This window comes from Heptranchias perlo, chromosome 15 (genome assembly GCF_035084215.1).
Source record: "Heptranchias perlo isolate sHepPer1 chromosome 15, sHepPer1.hap1, whole genome shotgun sequence".
Classification (NCBI taxonomy): Eukaryota; Metazoa; Chordata; class Chondrichthyes; order Hexanchiformes; family Hexanchidae; genus Heptranchias; species Heptranchias perlo.
This window is the reverse complement of record NC_090339.1, coordinates 43,475,054-43,496,204: the sequence shown is the minus strand read 5'-3', so window position 1 is coordinate 43,496,204 and position 21,151 is coordinate 43,475,054. Positions and strand designations below refer to the sequence as shown.

The following is a 21,151-nucleotide window of genomic DNA, read 5'->3' as shown; positions in this document are numbered from 1 at the left end:
CCATCGCTTTTATTGTCTTCTATTTTATTGTCACTTTTTTTCAAAAGAAACCTCCTAATGCTGTTCAATAAATGTCCATTCATTTTGTATCTGATATTGTCACTTTTTTTCCACAAACGTTTCCTACACATGTTCACTTTGTTATTGTTCTCTTGTAGTGGATCCGTTTAATTGGTCAATGTAACCAAAGTTCTCAGATATTGCAGTGGCAGTCATGGCATGAATGGACTCGACTTCTTTTTGAAATGCATTACCATATAGTGCCTCGTAAATGCAATTTTTTAAAACTGAGGAAACCGTCTTCGTGGAGGACAACCTTCTTATTTCACTTTTGTCACTTTAATGATGGAGAATTGAAAGTTACAATTGGTGGTATCATCAAAGCTTAAAGAGTTAATTCATTTCTGGCACCTGCCGTTTTGAATCCAACCCAGTCTGTTGGGATAAAAGTCTGCAGTTTATGATGGCGGCAACTGAAATGAATTTGGGCATAAGTTCATAACTCAAAACTGCTTTAGAACTAATCAACACTAGGAAAGGTAATTTACAAAATCATGCCCATAGTGGACACTCACCTGCTGAGAGCCCTTATCAGGAACTCGGGCTAGGGCATCCGCATAATTTTCTATATCTTTATTTTAGTCAGTGGAAAATTATGAAAAGTGTGCACTCAATTCCTGATGTGTGCTACAGAGGACGATTCTCCCTACCAGGAGCACAATTTTGTAAAATCACCCATTGAAGGATTGAAAATGTGCTGTGTGGCATTAGTAGAAAACACAGTATATAAAATTCTTGAATCTGCTCTTTCAATGAAGACATTTGGAAATAAATGGGGTAATGCCTCTGTTACAGTAGTGTTAACGTGTTTACTGCTAATATCGCACAACACGATTTAAAACCCTGAATTGCCAGTCTCAATCAAAGAGACTGCAGGATGGCTGATGTAGGAAATTCAAAGGTTATATCACTGTCATAACCAGTCTTGCCTGTGGTTAAAATCAAAATGCATTGCTGGGGATGAAAAAAGCAGACTTTATTGGCACCAAGCAAATCCTGAACCTGATCTTAAAGCCAATGACACTGGGTGCAAAAAGTGGAACAAAACATTCCCAAGCACTCATGCCACTTCACCTTAATTGGCAGAAAAATTAAAATCAAAGAAAGTTAATTTGACATTGCTGTATGTTCATAATGTTCCCAATATGGATGGGAATAGTTGCAAGCTGTAGCAGGTCAATCAGTTCTGTTTCACAGCACTACCCCAAACATCATAATCTAAAATGCATAAGAACTTCATAAACATATATAAGCATTATAAAAATTCCGTGGGGGGTCATTTTAACTTTCGATAATGAATAGGAAAATCAGACGGAGTGTATAATGGATGGCCAAAAGTTAAAATTACCCCCAATATTTTTGTTAGTACTCAATCAGGTAACATATATATCAGATCAAGTGGGCCATCAAAAAAGCTCATATCTGTAATCGTATGAATTTATTCAACTCTTCTGCTTTTGATGCCTATTTCACTTCTAGAGCCAGTAGCAGTTTCCAGGTCACAAAAACAAACTATTTTCAATGTTCTATTTCTTTAAATTACACAAGGATGGTGGCTCAGTTGGTAAGCACTGATCAGTGAATTACTGAAGCTCATAGATGGAAAGGTTCATGGTTCTATCCCTGGTCTGTGCTGAAGTAGCTGATATTGACCAGGACAATAATGGAGTACTCAACTGTGACTCGGATTATAGAGAGAAGAATCAGCCAGGGGCTTTCATGATTAATTGTTAGCAGTGATCACTGCTGGAAAATGTACCTGTGGGAACATTGGATGAGGACAGGAGTCGGCTCGGCTTTGAAGGCCTTAATCCCCAGCGGTTGAATGGCTACTAAACACATACATTAAAAATAGTCACTTGGGTGAGGGACTAGAGGGCTTTCAGTGCCATGGAACTGTATCCAGGCATGAGTCATTAACCTTTGAGAGGAGAGAGAAAAACTGAAAATAAAAGTGGAGATTGCAGTACTATTGCTGCAGCAGTGAGGATCTCCAAATCCTTCAAAGAAATAGCCAAACAGATTTCCAATGTATGAATTTAGAGGGTCGATTTTAACTCAGGGCGTGTTCAAAGGGTGGGGGGGGGGGACTCCTCAGTGTCATACCTGAGCCATTGTAACTTATTTAAATTTGTCAGCACTGTCTTCCGACCGAAGGTAGCAGGAGTGACGTAAGAGTCAGCAGGTATGAGCAGGAATTCGGGCACAAGGCCAAGGCCCCTGGGGGACCCAAGGAAACAATACACAACATAAGGTTGATGGGGGGGGGGGGGCTGGTTTCTCCACATGATGCCAGTGGTGAGAGGGAGAAGGAAGGCCAACTGGGCTTGCACAAAGATTTCTTGCGAGGCCTGGAGGAGCACTCCTTCTCCTCTTGGCCCACAAGGAATCTTCACGCAAGTTTAAAAAAGTAAAAAGTAAAACTTATCTTGGTCACTTCTGGCCACTCTGCTGCCTCCTGGCAGGTTTTACTGGTTGGTTTGGCGCCGTGTGGGCCTCCTGCAATTTCAAGTTCAAATGGGATCGCAGCATCGATGATGCCAGTGGGCTGCAACTTTTCCATGTAAAATAGACCCCCACATACTTGGAGCGGGCAGCCCTCCTGTGCCCGAAGTGAGGTAATTTAAGATAGTATGGTGTGGGAATGTGGCACTCCCCCCTCCTGCCATTTTAATCCGCTACCCCCCCCCCCCCCCCAGGCAGGGTTAAAATCGAACCTTTCATATCTCAGCTCACATTTTGGTTTCCTTGAGATAGTAGGCAATTATGAATTCTGATCCATGTTGCAAACCATTTTATTTTCTGTGAAAGGGGGATCAATGGAGAATTTTCGAATAAATATTTACCTTATGAATAAAATTATTAAAAGCTTCTTTGTTTGTAAAAAATTGGTACTGCTGATACCTGTGCTCTTCCAACAGTTGAAATTTTTGTTTCCAATCATGACAATCAACTGGTCAATTTTGACTGCCCAATGGCTAATAATGTAGGATATAAGATCAAATGAGTATTCCCTAGAATTGCTTTGGGAGGCCAGGCAGAAACTTTGCAGAACCTTTCATCCAGAGATTAAATAGGTCGGGTAGCGTTCATGAGACAGTACGTTGCCTGTGGAAAGAGCATGCTTGATGGACAACTGCCCTTTTTCTGTTCCATGCATTCTTATCTCATGCTTTGTACCAATAACACAGTGATCCCATTGGAGTTAACATGATCTATAATAATTGCTTATTAGCACTCATTATCTATTCTAATAGTCTATGTCCAAAAAATCCATGAAACAGCTTATGGTAATTATAAGCAGAGGTGTGAAATACTGTATATGCACAAATCCCATTTTTGTCAGGAAAATGGAAAACCTTGTCACTTGACATTGAACCCCTTGACAGTATAATTGAGCTTGATCCATTTATTCGTGTTTTTGTTGTTGCAGGAATCACCGTATGTAATGCTGAAGAAAAATCATGAACAATTTGGCGCAAATGATAGATATGAAGGCTATTGTGTGGATTTAGCTTTTGAAATAGCCAAGCATGTTGGCATTAAATATAAACTGTCTGTTGTCCCTGACGGTAAATATGGAGCTAGAGATCCTGAAACTAAAATCTGGAATGGAATGGTGGGTGAACTAGTATATGGGGTAAGTATCAGTTTAAGAAGATGGAGAAAGTATTTGTATATCATATAGAAAATAGGCTGAACATCAGATGTGTTCACTATAATTCAAAACTCTGCTTGGCACCCAGTGCACGAATAAAATAATTACAAGCTATTTAACAGGCTACATTAATTTCTTTTCTCTGATGCTGCAACAGAGATCACTTCATAATCCAAAGTTATATAGTAGGAAAATTAGAACCCTTTCACATTGAATAATATGTTTATTCTATATCATTTGGGTTGGTAATGAATAAAGAATAATTACAAATGTTTCATTTATTAGGCAATGAAAGAAATTCAGGACTGGATAGTGGTCAGATGGTAATTAGTGTAACGTCATGTAGTTCCAAAAGTTTGACCCTTAATCCCAGCAGGTAGTTGGATCCTGTCTCCTGTAGGTTTGCTGTGTATTCAGTATCAATGTACTACACTGGTATGGAATCATTATTTTTTTACTGAGACATGCATGTATCCCGCTGATGCAGTTGTTCCCCAGTTATATTCCAGTCAACCATGGTCGTATGTAAAGCTCAATCCAACATATCTGAGAAACTCGCATTTTCAGTTATTTACTGGCTGTTTCTTTTGTTGCCATTTGTAATACATAAAACAACCTCAGCAAAGCTTTGCAAATTCACTCGATTTGCAACAGTACTTTTTTAAATTGCACAGCATTAGAAAAATACTCTCCCAGAAGAAATTTATCTCTTTGAATTTTCTGGTAACAGTTGGACCAGATTTGCCATTCATTCAAATGTCCTTTCTAGAAAACTGAAAAATATAAGGTTCAATTGATACAGGATCCTTGGATTGTGAACCTAAGGATGGCAGTGCATTTGATCTTTATGATTTGTGCTGCTGAGCCTAGCTGTCCAGTTTAATTCCCAATTTCTCATCAAATTCTGTGTGGCTCCCTTTTATGTATTATAATAGCTATAGTATTATTGGAATTATTTAGTCTTGTTATTTGCATTTATATTCATACTAGGGCCAATTCCGTGATGATACACTCATAGGAGATAATTTTCCAACTTTGCATGTGCGGCAAGGAGCCGTGCCCACTGGAAGCAAATATTGGAAATTTGAGACCATTTCAAATCAAAAGCTGGACATCGTGTGCCCAAATTGACACGAAAGACTCACAGTAGTGCAAAGTCTGAAAATTCTACTTATAGAGTATTCCGCAAGCACACGTCACTGAATCAGACAACTCAGTCCAAGTGCTGGATTTGTGGGGTACCAAATTCGGCAGTCTGAAAATATTTCTGATTTTAAAAGCCATGCCCAGAGCATGCATAGGCCTCATTAATGATCCTAATTGTAGTCAATTTAATGTAAATCGGTCTCAGAATGAATTCCACACATTTTTGTCCATCCTCACCCCTTTAGTGCTGTTTACTTGTTTAAATTCAGCACTCTAGGCTTCTTTGCTCTGGTCTTCAGAGCTTGGATTTTTAAAGGTGTGAGTGGCTTTACTAATGTGTTGCAAGTTGTAATTTTTTGGACTTTTATACTATAGTTACTGCATTTTCTTCGGAGAATTATTGTCTGTTGCTGTCTGCTGCTGCATTTTTGCATTATAAGATTCCTTTAGCAGGGACCTTTTGTCGAGAACAGCTGCTTCATTAGTAATAATCACAGTGTTCAGTGTGGGTATTACGTTGGGTCTTCTAATGGCAGTGATGGATTTGGAGAAGGAAGAAAAATTCAGGCAGTGGGATCAAAAGCAGGTGTGCTTGAACCTCCGGTGTATGGCACTCACTTGGCCTCAGCCCAGGACCCAGGTCTTCAGACCTAGGCACATCTACCAGGAGATGTCTGAGGTGACATTCTTTCACCATCTACAGTTCATGAGGGAGTTATCTACTTGAAGCCAACCTCCAGATAAGATCTACCACAGTAACATTCCTTCCAGTTGCTGTGAAAGTTACACAGCTTTCAATTTCTATGTGTCAGGATCCTTCCAAACCATATTTGTCATTCTCCAGTCCACTTAGGCATCAAGCAAGTCACAGAAGGTTTGTTTTCTAGGGAATGGAGGCAACACCACGAGAGATTACAGCACTTTCATGAGTTGGATTGCTTTCCAAAAGTGCAAGGCCTCACTAGTGGTACACATGTAAATAGGAGGACTGGGTGGATGGCTGATAGTGGATCAAGGCTACCTCCCTGAACCCTGACTAAAAACACTGTTGACGACCCCTGAACAGAGGTTCATGCTTCCAGCCAAGTTCTAGTACGACATACTATTAGCATGCTGAAGCAGAGATTCTGCTGTCTGGACAGTCCAGGTGGCTACTACTCTATAGCCATGACAAAATGTCCAAAATTATCAGCGTATGCTGCATCCTGCATAATTTTGCTATGCAGAGACAGAAAATCTTTCATAAAGGGTAAGCCCGCAGCCTTGGCAGAGAAGGAAGATGAAGAAGACAAGGAAATAAAAGTGGGTAAAGATGATGTGCAACTAGAAAGACTGGTGCGTCAATCATTGATGTTAGGATTTGTAGTTAAAATCTGTAAATGTGGCCTTGCATGAACAGTCTTCCTTATAACCTATTGATCCCATGCACAATCTGCTCTGCCTAATCACCACTGCCTCTACTACCATCCCTGTCTATACCCTTACTTTCTGGCAATAAATCTTCATATTACATTGCAAGGAAGTTGCAGCCAGTTTAGTTCATGATTACAGTTTAGTGTTATGTGTTTTATTTTTTGCTTCCCTTGTTGAGAGTATGTAGTGTCTCCTACTTGTACTCCTTCTAAATAGGAGGAATCAGTGTGGAGGCATCCAGCTGTTCCTCAATAGGTCCCCTTGACACAGCTGTGGTGCTGCACCTTTTTGTGCTGAATAATGTGATGGTCCTACTGTCAACATATTGGACCCTACAATGGCTAGCTGCTCCTACCGACGACCTGCTACTTCATCAGTACTCTAAGGGGGCTGTCTCGGATAGTCAGATGCAGCATTACCCTCATCGGTTCCTTCATCTGGCATGCCATAGGTGCTGAGCTCTCTTCTGAATGACCAGGGATCTGTATGGGAACAGACCCTTGCTGATCACTTACAAGTGTGAAGCCAGCCATCAAGATACACTCAAGCCAATCCTCTAGCCTCTCCTAGCCAGAACTGAGGGGCTCCTGTAAATTGAAGCTCAAGGTCTCAATTGTTGCAGTCACAGCATTCACAAGGAAGACTATATGTGTCTCTGCCTTGGACCTTAGTCCTTAGGAGCTTTCTACAGACGGCTGTAGAGTTGCCACTTGCTCCATGATGGACTGCAAGTTTTCCATACCATCTCTCATGACAGCACAGATATCAAGGCTACACTTCTGTACAGTCTCTGACATACTATGCAGGGAGCTTGGAACATTCTTTAAAAACTGCCTGAAGTACTTCTGCTCACTAATGAGTTACTTCCCTATATATGCAGCCCCAGTAAGGTATGAATCTGTGGGTCCTGCAGTAGAAGAACGTCAAGCCAAAGCTCTTCAATGCTCCACTGCTGCCACCTCCACTTGCTGCTCCTCACCTGTGCTGTGTGCTTCACCAGGTAAACCTTCCTGACCCTCTCTTTCTGATTCTCCCGAGGTGGTTGAATCTGAGCTTGTGCCTGCGGGGTCAGAGGGCTTGACAGATGCTCAGGTGATATGCCAGCTTCCTGCTTGCCCTGGTAGCAGGCACATCATCTTGGGAAGCCCATAAATAATGAGAAAAGGAACATGCATTAATATGGTGCAAACTGCAAATGATTCTGCACGCAGTACCAAGAGCAATGCTCTAAGTGTCATGCTGGTGCTTGACAGATGTGCTCATGTCTTACTGAGTGACTGAATTTGAAGGGAGAGCAAGAAGAAGTTTAAGAGAACACTTGCCTTCTTAGGATGAGAAAAGCCACCAACCTGTCTTTGGTCCTCATAATTTCCAGGTTGGCAGGGTCATCATGAGTGTGGTTTCTATCTCTATAGTTGTGGGAAGCCTCCTACTTTAAAAGCAGACAAACCATGTGCTTTCAGCATTTTGATCCAACATGATTCAGTGCCAGGTTTAAATTCCACCATGGATGACTACAAAGTAGTAAGTAGTTTGAGGTGGAATTTTGATTTGGTGGCACAGCATGTGACAATTAAGTGTGGAATTAGAAGTCTTTCTCTGTGCCAGCCATGTGATTCAAGCTAAAGCATTACAGATGTGGAAGTTTTGGTGTCCGGGGAGTGAGGAGTTATGCCAGTGCTTTCCTTACTCCACTGCTGTTGCTGCACGATTTCGGGGGCTCAGTGCTTGTGGCAGGCATAGATTTAATTTGAATAGTCAATCTGTAAGGCAGCTTTACCTTGGCACTCTTTTCCATACCAGAGAATTTCTTCTTTATCTGCATCCACAATCTATAGATGGGAGAGACACTATGGCTGAGAAATTTGTTTCATGCAGGAGACCATTGCAAAGTGGATGGCATGCCTGAAACACATGCCCAAAGACGTTGACCTGAGGCTCACTCCAAACTGGCCCTCGGGCCTCATCTACATACAACCAGCAAGCTGCAGGGACCAAACTGGCGTCCCAGTGCAGCTCGTCATTTGGAGACCTGGAAAAATCAACCGGCTCCAATGCTGTAGGAGGGAGGGGAATGGGAAAGGTGGCGAACACAAATTTTACTTCGCATTTTGTTAGCAGCCACTGTAGACACAGAGAAACTGAGCAGAACATATCCAAAGCATGCTCAGCCCAGTTTATGCCGAATTTGGCAGCGGGGCCCTAAAACAGGCGTTAGGCCCTGATTAACATATTCAAGGGACCTGATGCCTGTTTTAGGTTAGCGTCCCAGAAACTTGAAAGTTGCCATTGCAAGTGCGATCAGATGCACAAAATTGTGCTCAGAAATTGGTCTCCCGTGATCATTTTTCACTCAAAAAGCAGGCACGAGGGGGTCCAACTTCTCCCCCTATCAGTCCATTCCAACAATGCATGCTGCACATTTGGTTGCGGAGGAAGGTTCCCATCAGCTCCAAATATGGCTACCCTTCTCTGTCTCATCTCACCCAACAGAACATCCAAAGTCTCCTCATCAAAGTGGAAAGTTCTGCCTCCAACCCTTGGCAAGATTCCATTATTGCAGCACTCGTACACCACAGCAAAAAGCAAAGTTTCCAAAGAACAGTAGCCCTTTATCAGCAACTGCTCTCCTCATTTCCTCCACTTGCAGCTATAGCATTCTTTGGAAAACATGAAGGAAGTACATGATGATGAATATTTAAATTATCTGATCTTGCTGAATCTAGTAAGGTCGGCTCCCCATTCCTCTTGACCAATCATTTCTGTGCAAATAGCAATCCCAGGTCCATTCTTTCCAGGATCACGGAATCAGCCCTATTATGGTTCTTACTAATAGCATTGAATCCCTTCCCTCATGGTAATTTTTCCATTGCTATTTTATTTTCCCCCAATAAATACTCTTTTCCTCTATATCTATGCTATTCTTATTGAACAGAAATATGAGACATTTCAGGATACAGCATCTCTTACAGATGTTGGCAATGCCATTCCTTGGTCAGTAAGCCAGGAGCTGCACTTGAGTGATGTGGGAAATGCCTCATCACAAGATAGATACATCTGAGGAAAGACAGTCAGCTCATCATAGCTCAATATCCAGGAAGTCCCTACTGTCTTTCCATCACATTATTCCACTGTTTCTTAAATGATTCCAGTTTTATTGCTCACTATCCTACCCAGAAATTCATTGTGTGTATTGATCACCTTTTGCATGAAGAAGATGTCAATCACAAATTTGGCTTTTGCTATTACAAATCTGTACCCCCGTGCTTTACTGTAATGTATTTCAAATATACTGTTATATATTGTATTTCAAATATACTGTTTACTACCTTATGTACCTCTATGAAGTCACCTCTGAGTTCATAGTTTATTTTCCCTCCATCAGATAACCCAACTCAGATAGGCCATGCCTACTTTCTAGGGAAAGCTCAACAGCAAAACTCAACACTCTATTGATGTGACCATTGGAATGTCACTTTTAACTGTTTTTTAACAATTAATTAATTGATTTAGATTGAGCCCTGGAAACTCTTCTTTTTTTGTAATAATTAAGACTAGAATGTACTTCAATTCAATGAGCTAAACCAATTTGAAGTAAGAAATTTTTAAAGCAAGTCACAATTTTCCATCTAGAATATAAAAACTGAGGCATATTTTTATGTTTTCGCGTGGTTGCATTGCATCATGGGTATCTACTTGCCATAATATGGAGGAAGTCCAATAGTCCATTGCAATATTAAGTTTGGTCAGTGAGCTAATGGAATAGAAATGTTACTATTTATTTCTATAAAGTTAATGCAATGTCTTTATGATTGTTATATATACTAATCAGGATTCTCCCCATTTCCAGAGAGCTGATATTGCTGTTGCACCACTCACTATAACTTTGGTCCGAGAAGAGGTCATTGACTTTTCCAAACCATTCATGAGTCTTGGTATTTCAATAATGATAAAGAAGCCCCAAAAGTCCAAACCAGGAGTGTTCTCTTTTCTGGACCCTTTGGCTTATGAGATATGGATGTGCATAGTCTTCGCCTACATTGGAGTCAGCGTAGTCCTTTTCCTGGTCAGCAGATTCAGTCCCTATGAATGGCATATGGAAGAAAATGAAGAAGGACGTGACCCCCAAAATACTGAGCCACCTAATGAGTTTGGGATATTTAATAGTCTCTGGTTTTCTCTGGGTGCCTTTATGCAGCAAGGATGCGATATTTCACCAAGGTTTGTCATTATCACATTACCTTTGTGCATTTTATGGTCAAAAACTGATGCCATGGTGCATATACGTTACTTTTCTTCCACCTTTACTTTCAATCCCCTTCCCCAACTAATTTTATTTTAATATCCATATCAGCACGGTAAGATCCACCCATCCAATCATCACTCTGCCACACTGCTGAAATGCTTATAAAAGTGGCTTATTTTCAGTGGCATTCACACAGCTATCTGAATAACTTATATACACCATGCCGAGACCGTAAAATGCATAAGGTCTGTCTGTCTCCAGCACCCTTGGAGGGCTACCGTGTTTTTGCTGCATATCGCATTTTACGGTCAACAGTTCGGTGTATATAACAGAATCACGCTACATTTTGTAAGCGTCTCCATTTTGAATGGAAAACTTGAAAAACAGATGCAGCAGCACCATTAAGGAGCACCTCCAAGCCGGTCTTGGTTTCTTTTGAGTTTACATTAATTAAACCATTCTCTCTAGCTTGCTTCCATCCTTCAACTAGTTGTCCCATCTTCTTCATTGCATTTACAGGTTGCAGTATCCCATATTGTAGACCTTCATGGGCAGAGTTTTAAGAAAACCAATCTTTTCTAAATTCTAATTATATCTAGAGGTAAGATCTTTTTATTTAGAGATAATGGAGAGATTTAAGAAGAGCACAAGTTTTGAAATTTTAGGATTCCTTGTTTTCTTCACCTACCAATAAATTATCAATGGCTAAATCACTTTTCCTTGATTCACCCATCCCTTGAATTAGAGAATTGAGTATCATTCTCATTAAACAAAATATAACCAAATGAATAACAATGAGGAAATTTGCAGCTGAAATGAATAAGTCAGTTAAACTAATGTAAGTGAAAAATCCCATTAAAAAAGACAAAATGAACAAAGGGACATAGTTGGCTTTGCCATGAGCAAGATATACATTTTTCTACTCAGAAAGCAAGTTGAAAGACCAAGGTCCATGACCAAGAATAAAAAGGATAAGAGAGAAAAAGTGGTAAACAAAAAGTAGTGATTAGATGGTGTCAACCTTGGGTTTTGAATGACTGTAGATTCCAGATGAGAGGGAAGACTGAGGGGAAGTAAGGAGTTCTACAGTTTTGAAATCCTGGTAAAAGATTTCACAAGAGCTCCCTGGATGACAAAAGAGATAGTGAGTAAGATGAAACGGAAAAAAGGGGCATATGACAGATATCAGGTTGATAAAACAATTGAGAACCAGGCAGAATATGGAAAGTTCAGAGGGGAAGTGAAAAAGGAAGTAGGAGGGGCAAAGAGAGAGTATGAGAATAGACTGGCGGCCAACATAAAAGGGAATCCAAAAGACGCCTACAGTCATGTAAGCAGTAAACGGGTAGTAAGAGGAGGGGTGGGGCCAATTAGGGACCATAAAGGAGATCTACTCAAGGAGGCAGAGGGCTTGGCCGAGGTGTTAAATGACTACATTGCATCTGTCTTTACAAAGGAAGAAGATACTGCCAGAGTATCAGTAAAGAAGGTACAGTTGAGATACTGGAATGGCTAAAAGTTGATAAAGAAGAGGTACTTGAAAGGCTAGCTGTACTTAAGGTAGATAAGTTACCCGGTCCGGATGGGATGCATCCTAAGTTGCTGAGGGAAGTAAGGGTAGAAATTGCGGAGGTACTGGCCATAATCTTCCAAACATCATTAGATACGGGAGTGGTGCCAGAGGACTAGAGAATTGCAAATGTTACACTCTTGTTCAAAAAAGGGTGTAAGGATAAACCCAGCAACTATAGGCCAGTCAGTTTAACCTCAGTGATGGGGAAACTTTTAGAAACGATAATCCGGGACAGAATTAACAGTCACTTGGACGAGTGTGGATTTTTTAGGGAAAGCCAGCACGGATTTTTTAAAGTCAAATCGTGTTTAACTAACCTGATAGAGTTTTTTGATGAGGTAACAGAAAGGGTAGATGAGGGCAATGCAGTTGATGTTGTGTATATGGACTTTCAAAAGGCATGTGATAAAGTGCTGCATGGTAGGCTTATCATCAAGATTGTGGACCATGGAATAAAGGGGACAGTAGCAACGTGGATACAGAATTGGTTAAGGGACAGGAAACAGAGACTAGTGGTGAATGGTTGTTTTTCAGACTGGAGGGAGGTGTACAGTGATGTTCCCCAGGGGTCAGTGCTGGGACCATTGCTTTTCTTGATGTATATTAATGACTTGGACTTGGGTGTACAGGCCACAATTTCAAAATTTGCAGATGACACAAAACTTGGAAGGGTAGTAAACAGTGAGGAGGCTAGTGATAGACTTCAAGAGGATATAGACAGGCTGGTGGCATGGGCGGACACATGGCAGATGAAATTTAACACAGAAAAATGTGAAGTGATACATTTCGGTAGGAAGAACTAGGAGAGGCAATATAAACTAGAGAGGCACAACTCTAAAAGAGGTACAGGAACAGAGAGATCTGGGGGTATATGTGCATAAATCGTTGAAGTTGGCAGGGCAGGTTGAGAAAGCGATTAAAAAAGCATACGGGATCCTGGGCTTTATGGAGTCATAGAGTCAGAAGTATAGAAGTCATGATGAACCTTTATAAAACACTGGCTCGGCCACAACTGGAGTATTGTGTCCCGTTCTGGGCACCTCACTTTCGGAAAGATGTGAAGGCCTTAGAGAGGGTGCAGAAGAGATTTACTAGAATAATTCCAGGGATGAGGGATTTTAGTTACGTGGATAGACTGGAGAAGTTGGGGTTGTTCTCCTTGGAACAGAGATGTTTGCGAGGAGATTTGATAGTGGTATTCAAAATCATGAAGGATCTAGACAGAGTAGATCGAGAGAAACTGTTCCCATTGACAGAAGAGTCAAGAACCAGAGGCACAGATTTAAGGTGATTGGCAAAAGAACCAAAGGTGAAATGAGGAAAAACTTCTTTACACAGCAAGTGGTTAGGATCTGGAATGCACTGCCCGAAGGCGTGGTAGAGGCAGATTCAATCATGGCTTTCAAAAGGGAACTGGATAGGTATTTGAAAGTAAAAAATTTGCAGGGCTACAGGGATAGGGCGGGGGAGTGGGTCCAGCCGGATTGCTCTTACATAGAGCCGGCGTGGACTCGATGGGCTGAATGGCCTCCGTCCGTGCTGTAACTTTTCTATGACTCTATGATATATTGTGAAAATTAGGATGTGTTTACATGACTGGATTATACTGCAGTTAGAATTTTTTATCTTTCATATTATTTCACTTGAGGAAAAGATCATCCACAAACACTTAAAATTGCCTCAAAGTGGAGTATTTGTAATTGTCACACCTAATATCTCATTTATTGCACCAAACAGAAGCTAAATATTCTTAAAACGTTTAAAAATATAAGAAAATGTGAAAAAAGTCATCAGATCATTTTCTTCCACAAACATCACCATGACGATAAAGTTCTCTTGAAATTTATCAATGGCCCGTAAAGGTAATCTTCTAGAACCCTAGGCATCGATTCAACCATGTCCAGTTGTACTCCACAGGTAGCATTTTCATGATTCGTGTAGCATAGGCAGTGGCACTATTATAGGAACATAGGAACAGGAGTAGCCCCTCGTGCCTGCTCTGCCATTTGATAAGATCATGGCTGATCTGTGATCTAACTCCATATACCCGCCTTTGGCCCATATCCCTTAATACCTTTGGTTGCCAAAAAGCTATCTATATTCTATAGAATATTTCATGATCCAGCTCTCATTTATATAAATAAAAGCTACTTAAAAAATTAAATTACCTTCCCACCAGTATAAATTCTGGCAAAATTGAAAATGAATTTGAGGCAGTTAACAAGCATCAATATGGCTGCCATCAGCCCATCTATTCACTTCCTGCCTACGCACCTCAAGTCTTTTGCCTTGTCACCTGACCATAGTTGAAGAGTTTTTATTATATTGAGGCATTGCTCCTATTTATATGAATAAAAAGGATCTTTTTTAAAAATTGCAAGACAAAAGCATGCTGCATGTGCACACATTTATTGGTACGTTTTTTGTAGAGTTTTCAAGAGAGCAATTTTTATCATATAAGCAGGAATCATGATCCAAAGCAGCTTAACAAAATAAATATTTTATTTGTGGGAATCCAGAAATGAGCTAAAGATTTGAGGCAGGCAGAAGTCATTTGGGCTGGAGGAAGTCATATTTCTTGCCTGCTACAGCCAACCTTTGCACCCTTGGGATAGTTTCAAAGTAGGTGGAATAATCTCCCAATACTCAAAGCAACTTTCAGTGTGTTCCACAAAGGGTATATGCACACTTCTGAGGTGTTCCAAAATGGGCACTTCATGCTTTCTAAGCATTTGTTACATTGCAAAGAATTTCAATACTGTGCCAGATTGCGAACCATCAAAATATTGACGTGGAGTGGACTGTACAGCTGTAAGGTACAAGGACATGTTAAGATTGTTAGGCTTCAGAGTGAAATGAGCTTTACCAGTTTTCATCCATTTCTTAATACAACTCCAGAGCTCATAAAAATTACCCTTAGTTTAGCATTGATTGCCTCTGCATTTGGTCTTCTCACTCAGATAGTTCATTGACCTTGAGGTAAAGAAAAGTGGCTTGGTCATGCAGTAGTGAAAGTCTTCTCAGACTAGCTGTTAAGAGATATTGTTGAGACACTAGAGGGGACTCTATACTGCATATAACATTTGCTATTACCCTTTCATTCTTGATCTTGGTATTGTCTGCAAAGAGGATATATTTCCCAACACTATCATCTCTCACTTTGATAAGTTCTAAAAGTTTCCCCAAAAATGTTTCAACAAGTCATTCAACACACATAGGCAGACGTACAACATCCAAGGAATGGTTGTTAAAAGATAGTGATGTCTGAAGATGGTCGCTAAACATTTCTGTTTCTAAGTTTTATTTTTATTAACAAACATTTTAAATTTCACAAAACATTTAGCAAATGTTCAGTACTTGTGGTTGACTTGAAATGGATCTGTGTGGGCCTACAAAAAGAGATACTGCAATTTAATTATTTTCATCTCTATTCTCTCTGTTAGGGTTTATTCTTCCTTCTCTGGTCTGACTGTATTTGCATATGTTTTACGTATTACTAACAGAAAACCACCAGCCCTCTCAACAACTTAACCTGACAGTGGAATACCTTCTTTCGATTCAAAATATCCAATTAGACAACTCAAATTTTGGTTCTGCCTGTTCAATTGAATGTGAAAATCCAGAACATCCAATGAGATCTCTCATATTCTTATGCTTGTTCCAAAGAGGTTAAGCTGTTATAGAGTATAATATTCTGGGTGGGGCTTTGGGGTGTTTGAAGATTCTCATGTTTTCTTGATACAGCTGATATCCCAAACCATTACATGTGCCAATATCATCTTTAGAACTCACTCATTTGAGTTGATCAGCTGTGGACTTTTCTATTTTAAAGAGACTGTATACACGTTCTTGGCTTCTGAGTGCAAAGGCTATAATTGAAACCCACTTAGATTCAATCCAAAACTATCCGACGTGCATTTTTTTTAATGAACCAGCCTTCTCAAACAGTCTTTGTTGTAACTGAACAAATTGAGTTTGAAGACTCCAGAGTAATTTGTTTGGGACATGTCAAACGAAAGGTGCTACATATTTTTGCAATGTGAGTATTATCATCTTTTGAAAACATTTATTTAAGTAAAAAAAATAATAGATATAATGATTCAGACATTGATTTTAAATTCTAGCCTTCATGTCAAGCAATATTATATCTTCCAGAGTCCTTCCTTCCCATCGTATATGAAAATCCCTCCAAAACACAGCATATATCTCCTATTTAAATTTTTGCCTTCTTTTCATTCCATCCTTTATACCTCTTTTTAAATTGTAATGCTGTCAAGCTTAGTTTACATTCCTAGTTTCTTAGTTTGAAGCATGTGGTTCAGTGGATTGCTCAAAAATACGGCAGTTTTTTTCTGAATTACTTTACAAAACAACTGTAAGACTTATATATAGGCTTAGTTTCAATATACTGTTTGCAGACGAGCAGTGGTTTGCTCCAAGAGAGATTGTTGTATATCTGAGTTATATCTATGTTATATCCTGTATTCTTATTTTGGAGGTATTTAATATTGCTATACATTAACCATTTTAACCCTGTTTGTATTATATCACAAATGTCTATGGCAAGCTGATCATCTTAGACTAGCCACTATTATTCTCTAGTTCCAAGCTCCCAACATTTTATGGAACGTTGTTTTGTCACCATTTTTGATGAATGTGCTCTAATTATATTCACTAGACGTTGGTATAATCTGCATTATAATCAGATCAATTTCTATTTAGCACTTAGTATTTAGTTAACACGGTTTTTATGACATTCCAAATGTCCCATCAATTTTGCTATTTTTGCAGCTACATATGCAATAAGATATCCCCTTAAGTGCTTGTGTTGCCTTTCAGACAGTGTCTACACTGAACAATGAGAGAGAGATGGGGTCAGCAATGTTTGTAGAAAAGGAAGAACTCTATTAATTGACTCACTTTACTTGCCTTCCTCTCAGAAAAGCAGAAATTAATTTGACCTGACCTTATTTTAAGAATGCTTTTAGTGACTGACCGGTACAAATATTGGCAAAGGTACCAGTCTTAGGCTTGCATGAATGATGGTCTCTCTCCCTCCCTCCAGCAAATCGAATGTGCATTATCTCAAGCGTGGCAGCAGCTCAGTAGAATGAATGAAGCAACAGCTGCACAGGATTTAAGAGGATAATTAAAAACACAATTATTCCTGTGGCCCAGTGAAAGCCCCATATTGTACCACATTAGTATACATTGTGTCAGTCAGTCACAAAATCAATTAAATGTTTTTGTGTAATGCCATCAGTGGTTTGCATTTGCTTGCGTGAACATTACTGTTGGCTTTGCTATTGATGGCATAGTGATAATATAATGTGTGGTAAATGATAAAATGTTCCTCATGACTCATCAACTTGCCCACCCTGTTGTGCCATTAGATTTCTGTCTAGAAAATTGTGCATCTCCTTCAGAGCATTATACTGACACTAGATTACTGGATTTAGTCCATCAAAGCTGGGCCAATGAAAATAAGTGCCCACAAAGCAACCATCAGTTCTTCAGATTGCAAAGAGCTCTAGAACATAGGAACAATTTTTAAACAAATCTGTTTTTGTTCACATTCAGACTGATTTGCATTTATTTTCCATGTTTCAAATCATCCTTATTGGTATATTAAGTGAAAGAATCAAAACTTGCAGTAGAAGTGGCTAATACTATAGTTTTCAAAATGTTGGTCTGCTGCATTATCCCCTCTCCTATATTAAGTAAAATTTCTTTTAAAAGAGAATAATAGTTACAACATTACAGTGTCTTCAAGGCGACGTGTTTGCCGATCTCAGTTCAGTTGTCTAGGGAATGAACTTGTCCAGATGGGGGTGGTGGGGGAGTTACTTCTTGTAGTGGTTGAAAGCACCTTTTAATTATTTGACATCGAACAGTGTTCTTGCAGATGTCCATGGCTTAGGCTGCTGACTGAAGAAAATCTGGGGATGGAAGGAGAATATGTGAGGGCTGTATAGAAAGAAAGCAGTGATCAAAACAGCTGAGAACTAGATTTTAAAATGTTCTCCAAGTGCACTGATTTGTGATGCATGGAATAGTAAAACATGAAGTCTACTTAACAATCCCCTATATGGCAAGCTCCTAGTCAGGAGAAGGCACTGAGCAGAGACAAGGCCTATCTCCATGCAAGGAAGAGAAAACTGAGAGCTGAATCAACACATCACTCTTGTGTACCTCCTTAGTTTCAATTTAAAGCAACATTTGCAGGGTCATTACAATAGGGTGCAGATTCATTGGGATCGATTTTAACACTATCCGCCCAGCGGTGGGCAGGTGAGCAGTTAAAGGCTTGCAGGTTACTTACCCGCTTGGAACTCAACCCGTTCCCGCCATTCCCGATTTTAACCTGCAGGTTTCTGCAGGTGGATGAGGTGCCCACCTATAGCAGGCGGGAGGCTTATGGATCCATTTAAATTGGGATGCTATTTTATCAAGGGGACCCCGGGTTGACAGTTGGTGGGAAGGACAAAGAGACTCTCCAGGTAAGTCAAAAAGTTTCCTTTATGGGGTCAGGGAGAGCAGAAGTGGTTTTCAAGCTTTTCTGTGTAGGGAACCCCCTGCAAATGTTGACACTCCCCCTTCCAGATACCTTTTTCCTTTTGCCCAACACAAAAGTGAGCTTCCACAGGCAAACCTTGCTTCCAACAAACTGAAATGTGACCACATGCACAAAGTTATCTGGGATAGTGGGTGGTAAGGTGAACAATGAACCATTTGGCCGATGTGGGTCTGCTGGAAATAGTATTGGATATCTCCTGATCTCGCCCACTAAAAGTAATACTCCATTAGCACACCATAAGATGACAACTGTGAATCAAGTTTATTAAGAAGTAAGATTAATAAAACAGCAGATTTAGCTAGATTACAATAATTTACTTAACTCACAGTGGAGGAGAATTTCCATTGGGTTCTCCCAATCTTCCATCATAATTTCCTTGGAAAATCGGTAGAAACGCTGGAAGGACAAACACTGTGCAATTGGCTGTTTTTAGTCATTTATGCTGTTTCTCCAGAGGTTCCACCAATATTTAGCTGGGGAACCCCAGCAGAAATTTCAGGCAAGTGTCTCTTCCGAAACAATAAAATCTAAAAGCTTTAGTGTACTACGATCATAACTTGGATCAGAAGTCCTTGATGAAAGGCTTTCATGTGAAAGAAACAACTCCATTTGCTATCGGCTCATTTAACCGTTCAGTAGAAAGGGAACTGTCCAGCAAAGATTTCGCTCCAGTTATATCTCCCTTTTTCCTTTGATGCAAACGAGAAGAGAGGAGAATAGATAGATATCATTCACAACTATATCAAAGCTAACACACTGTAAAAGATTAATAGCAGTCAAAGGCTAGTCAATTAGGTCAAGTTTTCATTCATAACAGGGTGCCTTCTTAGGTACCACATAAGCATCTCACACACTGTCAGGACACAATGGGTAATTTTGACTTTGGATAATAGTATAAAATGAGTGATATCGATGAGTTCAATGGGAATGAAAATCAGGAGAGATTTATAACGGGCGATTGAATCGATATTGGCCTTTTTACACTCTCAGCTAAAGACAAAATTCCTCCCAATAAGTGTCTTGCTCATTTGATTCCCTGATCTGACATTGCAAAGACTATGGACGAAAGTTTAAACAATTTAAACCTGGTAATGAATATTAATTATTTCTATCTCTTAGGTGGACTTTATATCTGCCAATGCTTGTTAAGCAATCCACCTAAACAGTTTTGCACATTTCTCACCTTCCTCATACAGAGAGACCCAGACAGCTTTTCCAGAAAGCCAGAAAAATATTACATCACTGGCAAGCTACAAATATCCATGAAAAGATGCAAGGGCTGATTTTCCTGGCTCCCCTTTGGTATGACAGGTGCAGGATGCCCAAAATGCACTAAACCTGTTACAGACCTTTTACACCTAATTTTTGTGGTCCAGACCAATAGTTTGATCTGGCAACATCTCCAGTGAAATCTTCCCTCCCAGCAAGCCCTTGTGTTGGGAAACAGAGGTGGAAAGAGGAGCCTAAGAGTCCTATGGCTGTGGTCCTATCTGCTGGCCTTGGGGCCGCCTGGATGCCATTGGACAACAGCCAGAAAGTCTCCAGCCAAGAATGTACGAGGATTCTGAAAATAGGTCGGCCATTAGCTTGTCAGCCTTCCTCTGCTTGCTGCCTGACTCCGCCAAACCCTTAGTCTGAGGGGGCTCCAGGCAGAAGGCCCACTCTCAATTTCTCGGGACATTCTGGAAATGGGAGCTCCGTGTACATTACTAGAGGAAATTAAGGCAGGAACAATCCCTCCTGCCTCATTACCATAGGAATCTGGTCTGTGCCGATTGCAAGCACAGAACCTGCTCCACCTTTCAGGGAAAGCCTGGAAACCCTGGGGAAACATAAAGGTAGCAGAAGCCCAGAATCATAGATCTCCACCCCACCTTTTCCTTACCTTTGCACCTGGGTGTAACTGGTGCTTCCTAGGGGCAAAGGTGGGGAAAAATGGCCATACAATATCTAATGTAGAGGTTCTTATGATCTGAATCAAGATGGATCCTTAGGTCTGTGGAGACCTCTTGCTCCTCTCCCACCCCAGGAGATGGCTCAGGAACTGAAGCTGCATTCATCACCTGGGACTGGTGAGAACAACTTGGGTAAACTGCCAGGAACAATGTCAGGAACTATCTTTAATTCTAGCGGGATACATGGAAGTCTGCCTAAAATGTGTGTTTCCATGGCAACCAACACCTTGTGCACTTTATGTTTGCCATGGACTTGTACACTGTGCAGCAAGGGACGTGGCTGTTAATTGGCTGGCATCAATTGCCATTGCTTCCTCTCCACAAAAACTGGCTTGCACTGTCAGCACCTTCCAGCTGTGTGGCTTTGTCACCAGCTGCCACCATTCGTATGATTGCTGCTCAACTGAAGAAGCCACACCTATGAAAAGTACACTCTGCTCCCAGCTAACATGCCAACCGTGTGATCACCTGGGTCTTTCCCTGGGTCAGGCAAGACACCTAAAGCTACAAATGAGTGGAGCAT

The 21,151-nt window shown here is 40.5% G+C and overlaps 1 protein-coding gene across 1 annotated transcript in view; it reads left to right on the top strand.

Annotated features, from left to right (window-relative positions):
* Positions 1–21,151, top strand: part of gria3b (glutamate receptor, ionotropic, AMPA 3b) — a 293,069-nt gene that overhangs the window by 195,223 nt on the left and 76,695 nt on the right. Inside the window, exons 10-11 of the mRNA XM_067997137.1 lie at positions 3,494–3,700; positions 10,128–10,498. Coding sequence (XP_067853238.1) covers positions 3,494–3,700; positions 10,128–10,498 — 578 coding nt within the window. The remainder of the gene's footprint in view (positions 1–3,493; positions 3,701–10,127; positions 10,499–21,151) is intronic.